The 10,854-nt window shown below is 40.3% G+C and overlaps 1 protein-coding gene across 1 annotated transcript in view; it reads left to right on the top strand.

Annotated features, from left to right (window-relative positions):
* Positions 1 to 295: 295 nt before the first annotated feature.
* Positions 296 to 10,854, top strand: part of LOC106816900 — a 21,356-nt gene continuing 10,797 nt past the window's right edge. Inside the window, exons 1-9 of the mRNA XM_014821543.1 lie at positions 296 to 461; positions 771 to 905; positions 1,081 to 1,186; positions 1,326 to 1,510; positions 1,743 to 1,822; positions 2,283 to 2,388; positions 2,870 to 3,023; positions 3,278 to 3,491; positions 4,235 to 4,435. Coding sequence (XP_014677029.1) covers positions 340 to 461; positions 771 to 905; positions 1,081 to 1,186; positions 1,326 to 1,510; positions 1,743 to 1,822; positions 2,283 to 2,388; positions 2,870 to 3,023; positions 3,278 to 3,491; positions 4,235 to 4,435 — 1,303 coding nt within the window. The 5' untranslated portion in view covers positions 296 to 339. The remainder of the gene's footprint in view (positions 462 to 770; positions 906 to 1,080; positions 1,187 to 1,325; positions 1,511 to 1,742; positions 1,823 to 2,282; positions 2,389 to 2,869; positions 3,024 to 3,277; positions 3,492 to 4,234; positions 4,436 to 10,854) is intronic.

Here is a 10,854-nt window from a genome sequence, read left to right as displayed (position 1 = left end):
ATCCATTCCGTGGGAGTTGGAATTCTAGTATTCAGAGTTCTACCGGCCTTTGATGCAGTGACTGGAGCCATGATCACCAACAGCTTATGCCTAATTCCGGCGCTCATGCGCGCACTCAATCGCGACAACGAGAACGGAATGAATGCGAATATCAAAACTGGCGTCGACGTACTCTCCACATGTGCCCAAGCATCGGTGTTCGTTTGGCTCGCTCTTTTTGAGAAAGATGCGACTCTTGTGGGATTCACGGCTGCTGCGATCGTCTGCACATCGCTCGGCTACTGGGAGACGTTTCTGAACGAGAAGGCAAAGATCGGCATCTTTGCCAAACTCGCAGTGATGAGAAAGAACCACAAGGTCGGGCGATTGAAGCTTTACACGTTCGTCAATATATGGAAAATCGCCATTGCGTTTGCGCTGATGGTCACGTTTGGTGTAGACACGCTCACTAAGCCAAAAATGTTTGAGTTTGGTTCGATATTTAAGAGGCACGATATCATGGTGTCGAGTGGCAACATAAAGACATCGTCGTCCGTGGACGTCTTGTGGATATTCCTCATCCAGGCTATTTTCGCTGCAATGGGGTATCTGATCATTCAGTTCTCCTGCAAGGTGAAAATACAGCGCGCTGGATTTGCTTTTCCGATTTCACTGAGCACTCCACTTGTTGTTCTCCTTCTGATGTCTTTATGCAAACTGCGAGCTGACAGCAATCAGTGTTTCCTCTACAAACTGTTACCTAACTACATATTCTGGAATTGCGGAACTAGCACATGGTTGACCAGCGAGAATAATGCCTTTGTAACTAAACATATGTGGATATGGTGTGTGTGGCTATTATCGCAAATGTATACTACATCACACGTCTTCTTCCCAACAATAGAAAGGTTGGCTAAACGCAACAAGTAAGTTTCTGCACATATAATTGATATTTTGTCTGGTTCGCTAATTTCACACAATTTTAAATCTTCAATAAAACGCTTTACATGACGGTGAGGGAAAATCAATGTTACTTTAGCCTCGTGTGTGTTATATTAAACTACATTGGTTCATAGATGCTAACGTTTTTTTTTTACAAAGAATGTTCATCAAACCATTTAATGAGATCGTCAACATGGATACCGCTGCACCATTGAATCGCTTACCCGACAAGAAAGTAACAGATGACCGGCGAACCCAAGAACTAGTACGTTTCTAGACACTATCAATGTATACGATTTATAAGCATGATTTTTGCGTACAAGTATGTTTATACATAATGTTTTATTATTATTATTCGTGTCATGCAGTAATACGGCTCGATTACGGTGTTATTTACTATGTAGGACAAGGATCTGGGACGCTTAAACCTAACTTGCTCTGAAGTGACAATGGAATCGGACATTGGCGAGATTAAGACATCCCCTGCCGATCAGGCGACCGTCAATGGCGTGACACACATTTATTTCTGCGCTACCATGTGGCATGAAACATCAAATGAAATGGTTCAGCTGCTTAAGTCTATATTTAGGTATAGCTGCGCGTAAAATTGCTCAATTTAAACATGACATTTTTCTCAAGTAAAAAAGAATTGTACGCGTTTTGTCGTACTGTATTGAAGTTTGAGTAAAGATTCTAGTTACGAACGCGTAACGTTTCGCAGAGTTCGGAACATCGGTGCCACATGCACATCATTCGTAATGCCGATTGTTCACAATACGTAGATAATGCTGATTTCTGTAGTCCCTTCTTGTATATGACAGATGTGACAAAGACCAATGCGCTCGTCGTCTAGCTATTAAATACCTGAATAAAGAAGATCCAGACTATTACGAATTCGACGGTAAGTAACCACAATAGTGTGCGATGAGCGTAAAATACATGTGTGCTTTTTAGGATAACTTTATATTTTTGCGTGAATCAGCAATCATTAGTACACTAGAATCAACCTGTGGATATACTCGATATTCAATTAGAAAACTAAACTTTTAAATATTTAGTATTTATGTTTTATTGTGTGCGAATCGTTTACATTTCATTACCTGCTATACTGCATACCATGTAATTGTAGTCTTTGTGTGTGTGTGTGTGTGTGTGTGTGTGTGTGTGTGTGTTGTGCGTCGTCGTGCGTGCGTGCGTGCGTGCGTGCGTGCGTGCGTGCGCGTGAGCGTGTGTAAGGGTTGCATGTGCGCGTGTGGGTGGTCGTATGTGTACATTTGTGCGTGTGCGCGCGTGCGTACGCGTACTGAGTACGTGTTGACAGGATTACTCGCTTACGCCTTACCAATTCGTTTCTTGAACAGCGCACATATTTTTTGACGATGCAATGAGGTTCGACAAAAATCTCAACTGTTACGTGGTGAACAACTTTGTAAGGACCTTTATCAGCGTCCTTGATGTTGCTGCAAGGTAAAGTACGCTGCAGACACACTCTCAATGTGTTGCTTCATCGCTCGACTGCTTCATGCCCTTTAGCACGAGTTTTCTGGAAAAAAAAGTAACAGTATCAAGCCATTTATGTCCTGTCGTTTGGAAGGTAGTAACCTCCTGGTTTAAACTCCATAGAACTAATAACTTTTCGTCTTACGTAACTATACCGTAACATTTAAACTGCTAACTGTACCAATAAATATATCTCATGATAATAAAAAAAGAAACTATATAGTATGAACATGTTAAGTGTATTTTACCCGAGTATTTCTTCATTTACCATTGCTAACATTTTTTGCTTATCAGCTAATGACAACATGTTTTTGTTAATCTACCTTTATATTTGAGAAATTGTTAGTATGCCGTAATTTATTAGTTTAGCCGTCTAGACTAAGCGTTACATTGTAGTTATAAATGAGATTTGTACTGTGTCAATAATGATTATTGGTACTTGATGCAGGGCGGTGACAGGCGCCCCTCTTCCGAAGTATACCTATAAGAAGATTCCTACTCCGTATGGGGGTCGACTAGAGTGGGAATTACCGGGAGAGAATATACTCGTTGTTCATCTGAAAGATAGCGCGAAAATACGACATCGAAAACGTTGGAGCCAGGTATCTTGTACGATAATGACACATGTGCGATAACATAGAAGGACATGGGAAACAGCTCCTCCGAACACATTAATAGATGAGATCAAGAGCGTATTAAGTATGCTTAATACGCTTTTGATAAAATAGTTCATGGGTTTAAAGCCCTCATATTTGTGACGGTACTATGGCATCAGCGCTGATCGCCGCGCCATCTTTTGTCGTCTGTGTGCGATAAACATCTCATTCGTCCATAAAGTGTGGTGTGTTTTTGATAGGTCATGTATATGTACTACCTATTGGGATGGAAGCTAATCGACCAGTCGAAAGGCACACCCATCGAGAAGCAAGTAGCTGCTGACAACACCTACATTCTTGCACTTGACGGTGACGTCGATTTTCAACCATCTGCCGTGCGCCTCCTAGTGGATCTCATGAAACGCGACATAACTGTGGGTGCCACATGTGGTCGCATTCACCCCATTGGCTCAGGTAATATATATATATATATAATATATATATATATATATATATATATATACATACATATACATATACATATATAAAGTGTGTGTGTTTACGTTAGGGCTAGGGTTAGGGTTGTGCTAGGTGTGTACACACACACACACACACACACACACACACACACACACACACACACACACACACACACACACACACACACACACACCCGCGCCCGCGCGCGCGCGCGCACGCACGCACACACACACACAAACACGACGCACACGCACACACACACACACAGGCACACACACACCACACCACACACACACACACACACACACACACACACACACACACACACACACACACACACACACACACACACACACACACACACACACACACAAACACACACACAACACACACACACACACACACACACATATATATATATATATATATATTTATATATATATAAATAATCTACAAATATATAATAGAAATACATAACATATAAAAATAAATTATCCGCGGTTAAATTATTTCTGCCGCGGTCAAAATAATTATTTCTGAGTACGACGGCCAACGGAGGGGCGTGAGGTTCGCGTGTGAACGCACACACGCGTGTGGGAAGCGTGCTTTTATGCATGCCCGTGGGTGTCATTAATTGTCGTATAATCTAGGTCATGCACTCGGTATTGTTTAATTATACTTGATTAAACCAAATGTTTTGATAGTCGAAGTTGCCATCCAGACCATGTTATCTCCAGGCCCAATGATATGGTATCAGAAGTTCGAGTACGCCATAGGCCATTGGCTGTTGAAAGCAACCGAGCACATGATCGGATGCGTGCTCTGCAGTCCAGGATGCTTCAGTTTGTTCCGTGCCAGCGCCCTAATGGCACCCAACGTCATGAGGCGATACGCCTGCAAGGCCGTGAAAGCCCGCGACTACATTCAGTTTGATCAAGGTATGCAGACACACATGATCATACAGCAATCTTGGAAAAATTATTCTTAAATTGTGGTTTTTAAGGCCAATTTATATTTATATTTGATTAACACCTATTTAGTCTTGTATGCCTAATCCCTGCCGTAGCCTAAGCAATTAGAGTGGGACACTTTAAACAGGGTTTTCAGTTTTTCCGGAACAAAAACTAGGGGATAGACAGGATGTATACTAAAAGTTATTCAAGTGAAACTTCATGTTCTAGTATATAAACTGCAGCAAGAACAAACGCGGAATTCTGCTTCATGAATTTCTGATTTCAAAATGACAAGTTAAGGTGGTTCAATGTGCCCCACGAGTGGGGCACCTTGAACATCGCTTTGGGGTAGGTTAAACCAACATACAGGAACTAAAAACGCGATGAATTTGTGAATATAGACAAAACTTATATTACATATATGCCGAATTACTGCATATAACTATCAATTTTCTCGCACAAAAATGAAATTATCCTATATTGTCCACTGTCTACAAACCACAGAAGTCATTTACAGATCTCAAGTTCAAGGTCGATTATCTACTGTATGCTGTAGGCACGAATATCCACATTAAAGTTTATCATGGATTGCACTCTTTTAGTTCCACCTATGGCGGTTGGTTGGGGTAGGCACATGGTTATGTCTCCTCGTTCCACCTTATCACGGTCATAAATGACTGGCTTGATGAATCGACCAGGCATTTTACTGGATTGGCGATAGAAATCTACATCATAAAGACTCTCGCCATCTTCCTCTACAATTTCAATAATTTGCCCCACATAGTAGACATCACGACCTGTACTTTTCTTATTCGAAGGAATAAACTTTATCAATACAAAGTCGTCCTTGCCGGGCTCTTTTGACTGATCAACAAAGTCGTCAACAAACACCTCATCAAATTCCTCACTAGAATCAGTGAGTACGACGCTATCGTCATCTTCTTCAGAATCATCATCTGGAGTTGCTATGACTTGCACCGGGACTATTGCTGGCCGTGCTGATGGGGCCTTCTTTGTTCTTGTTTTCTTATGTTTCATCTTTTCAAGCAGGGTTTTCATTTCCGGAGTACTGGTGATTAATTTGCAGCCAACAACCGCTCTTGAACGAGGTTTCATCTGGTTAGCTGGTTTTCGTTTAGGCAATGGTCTCAGATCTACTAGCTCCGAAAAACTAGTTTTATGGTCAGATGAGCTATTCGGTGATAATGTTATCATTCACGTTTTCATGTTGATCATCTGCGTTCTCCGCAATGTCGTCACCAGGTACTGAATCATCGACAGGAGCATCGGGACTACGATTTACGAAGACAGAAGCCGCTAAGAATTCGTCATCAGTAAATACATCAGAGTTTAGTGGACAAAGTCCCGTCTTCTGGAAACCTGATGTGATATTCTCATGCGATAGAGCGCGAAAAAATGCCCTAGTGAAACATTCCGGCAGATCATATATTGTGATGCGCTTACCAGGATTACTCAGGTTCCACTCGTTCACGGCCCTTTTATAGTGCGTTTTTAGTGGTCCATAGACGGTGACATCAAGGGGTTGCAGCTTATGTGACGTGTGGGGAGGGAATGTTATTATAGACAGTCCGTGTTCTCGTGCCATCTCTACCACCTCATTTCCAAGATGGGATTCATGGTTATCCATAAAGAGTACCCTGGGTTCCACAGGTGAGCTACCCATATGTTTGATGAAGTGCTGCAGGACGTTTGGAAAGAGTTCACCATTCATCCATCCGGTCTGTGTTGCTAGACCTAGAGTTCCTTGTGGTGCCCCTTTGGTCATGTGCTCCTTGAAATGCACCCTCGGGAAAATTATGACTGGAGGTAAGGCTTTTCCTGTGGCACTCACGCAACAGCATACAGTCACAAGAGTCCCGCGCTCGGCTGCAGTTATCTGCCCTACCTGCTTCGAACCTCTACTGGCCAGAACTTTCGGGATGTTCTGTACTGTTGTTATACCGGTTTTATCTAAATTGAAGACAGCTTCTGCCCCGAACCTCTTCTCAGCAAGAGTTTTCGTCCACAGCTCAAAAAACGTTTTAACGGACGTCCTGTTAAAGCCCTGAGCTCTTGCCATACTAGTGGCTTCTGGAGCGCGCAGTGACACACCAGTATGGCGCTTCATGAATCCGATCATCCAATCTTTTCCGGCCATTTTGTCTCCAAGATTCAGGGATATTTTTTCCCTTTCTGATTGCGTACTCGTAAGCAAGTTTTCTTGATGCCTCGTACCCTAGACCATGAAACATCAGCGAACAGGTTAATATGTATTCCTGTAAGCCATCTTCTTCTTGTTGGGTAAATACCTGCCTGGTGTTAAAATGGGGCTTGAAATCTTCATTTCTTTCTGTCTGTCCAGCCAGGTGTTTTTTCACGTATCGGGATAATGTTATCCTGTCAACTTTCAAATCCCGACTAACCTGACGAACTGATCGGCCATTGATTACCTCTTCTACGGCCCTATTCATCAGGCCCCCGTCGGTTTTGCCGCAACCCGTTTTGGTTTTATAGTTTCGTACCATGGTCTGGAATGATGGAAAGTGAGTAGTATCAATATTCAAGAACAGAAGAAGGTGAGTATCAATATTCAAGAACTTAGTATAGTAAGGCGTATGCGAGTTTCTATCATCATATGGATACGTTTCAATACGATGGGGCACATTGAACCATTGAGTGGGGCACCTTGAACCATGTTCAACCTGCCCCGAGTTTTGTAGTTCAAAGTGCCCCACAAGTCGCCATGTTGAATGAGACGACCTTGCTGGCAAAAACGAAGCCTAGCCAATTTCAAACTTTTTCTTCATAAACATCCTATCTAAGACTACAACATGTGATTATATGATAGAAATTATCTAGCATCTATAGACTACAATTCAAACTGCAACTTACCCACAAAATTTTACTCCGAGTGCAGAAAAAGGCGATTTTCTGTACAAATTTTGATGTCGTTTGAGGAGGTCTGAATGATTGTGGTGAACACGTCCCTTGCAGGAAGGGGAATACGCAGTGGTGACATCTGTTGGAAAAACTTACTAAATAAAAAGTTGAGAGCAATGGTTTAAGGTGCCCCTATGTTTAAGGTGCCCCACTCTCCCCTACCTAGAGGAAATAATAATGATAATAATAGTAATAATAATAATAATAACGATTTATCGTATTATTATTATTATTATTATTATTAATATTATTATATTATTACAATTATTATTATTATTATTATTCGTAAAATCGTTGATTGACGTAGCCGTACCAGATGACTCTAACATCATGGTGAAGGAAAGAGACAAACTCACCAAGTACAAAGATCTGGAGATCGAAATTAGGAGGATGTGGAATACTAAGACGAAAATTGTACCAGTGGTGGTTGGAGCCCTTGGCTCTATAAAGAATGGTTTTGAGAAGAACCTTAAGGAACTCCCTGGCCACCACACCGCCCAAGAAGTGCAGAAAATCGCACTACTGGGAACAGCACACATCCTGCGAAAAAATTCTGGATTGAATCCCTATGTCCCAGGTTGGGACACGGTCAACCCAGAAGCCACCGGCTAATGCCGTGATCCACTTTGGAAATAATAATAATAATAATAATAATGACTAGTATAAATATATATATATATATATATATATATAGTGTGTGTGTGTGTGTGTGTGTGTGTGTGTGCGCGCATGCGTGCGTGCGAGCGTGCGTGCGTGCGTGCGTGCGTGCGTGCGTGCGTGCGTGCGTGTGTGTATGGGTTTTTATCCGAATCTCTCACTTTGCCAATCATACGGTGCATAATCGTGCGATAACCCCCTGTTCGCGCATGCCCAGTATCTTCTCGGATACTCTCAACCTTTTGCACGGGTATTGCTCTAATGAAGATTAAACGTTTATTGACGAATGAATTAAATCAATCACACGTTTTATTTATAGAGGAGATATATCTCTATGCTCAAGCCAAAAAATTTCATGAAATTTCCAGCACCTAATTATGTTACCACACAAATTTTGAATTTCTATGTAAAAATGGTATTTTGGATATTTCTCAATTACAACAAAAAGTGAGGAAGCAAAATTTTCGCCACAGGTTAAGCACAATATGTACCAAAATAGCGCATCTGGATTTTTCTTTAAGTTTCATATTTAATGAGAAAAATGAAAAAAACTGCTTAAAAATCAAGTTGTGTTAGAATTGAAAATTTTAGCGAATAAAGAGGCATAGCTAATAAAATACGGCACTTAATAACAATCCCTGACGCGCGTCTTTACAGCAATATGTTACCATTAAAACGAGTGTAAAATTAAATTAATCCGAGTTGTAATCACAGAGAAATATCCATTTATACATCGGCTACTATGTCAGAAATCGAAACGGAGAAATCAGCGTTTTTCTATTTTTCACAATGATCGACCGCCTGTGTGCGAACGTATGTGAAACATCTACTGTTAGTACTTACTGTGACATATCAATGACTAACTGACACCACTAAATTGGTAATATGTGCCATGCACCTTGAGAAATTATGAGAAATTACGAGGTTACCACCGCACTTTCATGCAAAACGCGCGTACGATGTGTACCGCATGCCGTTACTAAGCTATGTGTCAACAAACACGCGCCTAAATGCAAGGGGTGTAACAAGGGAAACGGGGCTATGTTCGGTCGCGCGGCAATTTCAACTATTACTGGCAGATGACAGCTGTAGGAGGGTTGATGCTGAATGATACTGGCGTAGTGAATATCATAAAAATTATGGTTGTATAATGTCTCTGACGTCATCAGTAACGTCAGCTGCTGCTCACTACACGTGTACGTGGGCAATCAAAACGCTCTAAAAGTTTACATGTACCGTTATATGGAGAAATGAGCATGTACACAGGTGGCACATAGTGTTAGCCATCGAATAAAGTTGAAAATGAAAAATCGGTAAAATTTTGCCTAAAACCATGAGAATATCCTTAATAAAGTGCTATTTAAAAAATTCTTTCAATAGAGAATATATACTCGCCGCAGTATATTGATAGAAAAACTAATTTATGATATCTTACGTGAATACATATTATTCCCAACTAACATGACACTGGTAAATTATAATCAGCTATTAGATGGCGGTATGTGTTCTGCAAGGCAAATCTGTTAAGCCTTTATCAAATGAATTAAATAGTATCCTGTTGATATTTTATGTTTAACCTTGGAGTAATCATTCTGATCAGAATTATTACTCCAATGTTTAACATAGAGAGTTCACACCTGCTATTAGTTTAACATAAAATAATCTCGATTCCAATATCGCAATTTAACAATCATAATTAAGTTGCTTGGTCGTATCAAATTTCACAGTAGCATAGCGAAGGACCCGTAATCGTGCATACTTAGTATCCACCAAATAAAGTAATACTATTCTAATATTTTGTTCTTAAAGTAGACAGCATAATTATCTTTGCCGCCCTATATTGATGTGAAAAGTAATTCTTAATATCTGACTTTAATAATTGCAAGGTGCCCAGTAATCCTGGCTGACGTAGCACTTAAAATATAAAGAAAAAAATGGATGATGGCGGTATGTGTTCCGTGAGACATGCAATTCTATGCAGCCTTTTTCATATGAATTAAATAACATTTTGTCAAAATTTTACGTTTAATTTAAAGAGTGAATTTCTACTATTAGGTTGACATAAAATTACCTTCATCTTTATATCATAATTTAACCAAGCATATCGAAAGACGCGTGATCATGCATGTTAAGTAATTGCCAAATACCATGAAAAAAGAAAGAAATGGTACCATTTAAAAAAATGTTTTGAATTGATTAAGTAATTGATTGAAAATGATATTGAAAAAATAAATTCCGATCCCTCACGTAATCACTATAAGGTGATTAATTTTCATACCACTATATTATATGATAATGACCAAATAGATGGCGACGTTTCCCATAGGCCTACTACTCACGCACTTCTATACCCAGCCCTTCTCAAGTTTATTAAATATTATTTAATTGAAATACTATGTACTGGCACACTGTAAACAATACTGGCAAAATTCCGAGGATCAGCAATGTAATAACGAGTGAAAAGCGCAGCTCCTGCATAATATGTTAGGTCGTGGAGGGTTTAATGAATAGCAACATGATTATTACGCATATTTCATTGTTTTTTCCATTTATTAGACCTTTATTTTATTTTCTACAAAGATATTTACTTGGTAAGCCGGACATGGACAGCCGCTCTCTTGCCCCGAGAGCCTACGGCCCTGCTTATATTACACCAATCGCCATCTCCACATCCTCATTGATATTGATTACATATGCTGATGTATATGATTCCTTAAAGCCGCACAATGCGCATCCAAACGCTAATTTCTTCAGTACTAGACTAGCAAATACTTCGTGTCATGCATAATCATACTACCTTATGGCAA

This window comes from Priapulus caudatus, unplaced genomic scaffold (assembly GCF_000485595.1).
Source record: "Priapulus caudatus unplaced genomic scaffold, Priapulus_caudatus-5.0.1 Scaffold1524, whole genome shotgun sequence".
NCBI classification, from domain to species: Eukaryota; Metazoa; Priapulida; class Priapulimorpha; order Priapulimorphida; family Priapulidae; genus Priapulus; species Priapulus caudatus.
The sequence above is the reverse complement of the archived record's forward strand: the minus strand, read 5'-3'. Positions and strand labels throughout refer to the sequence as shown.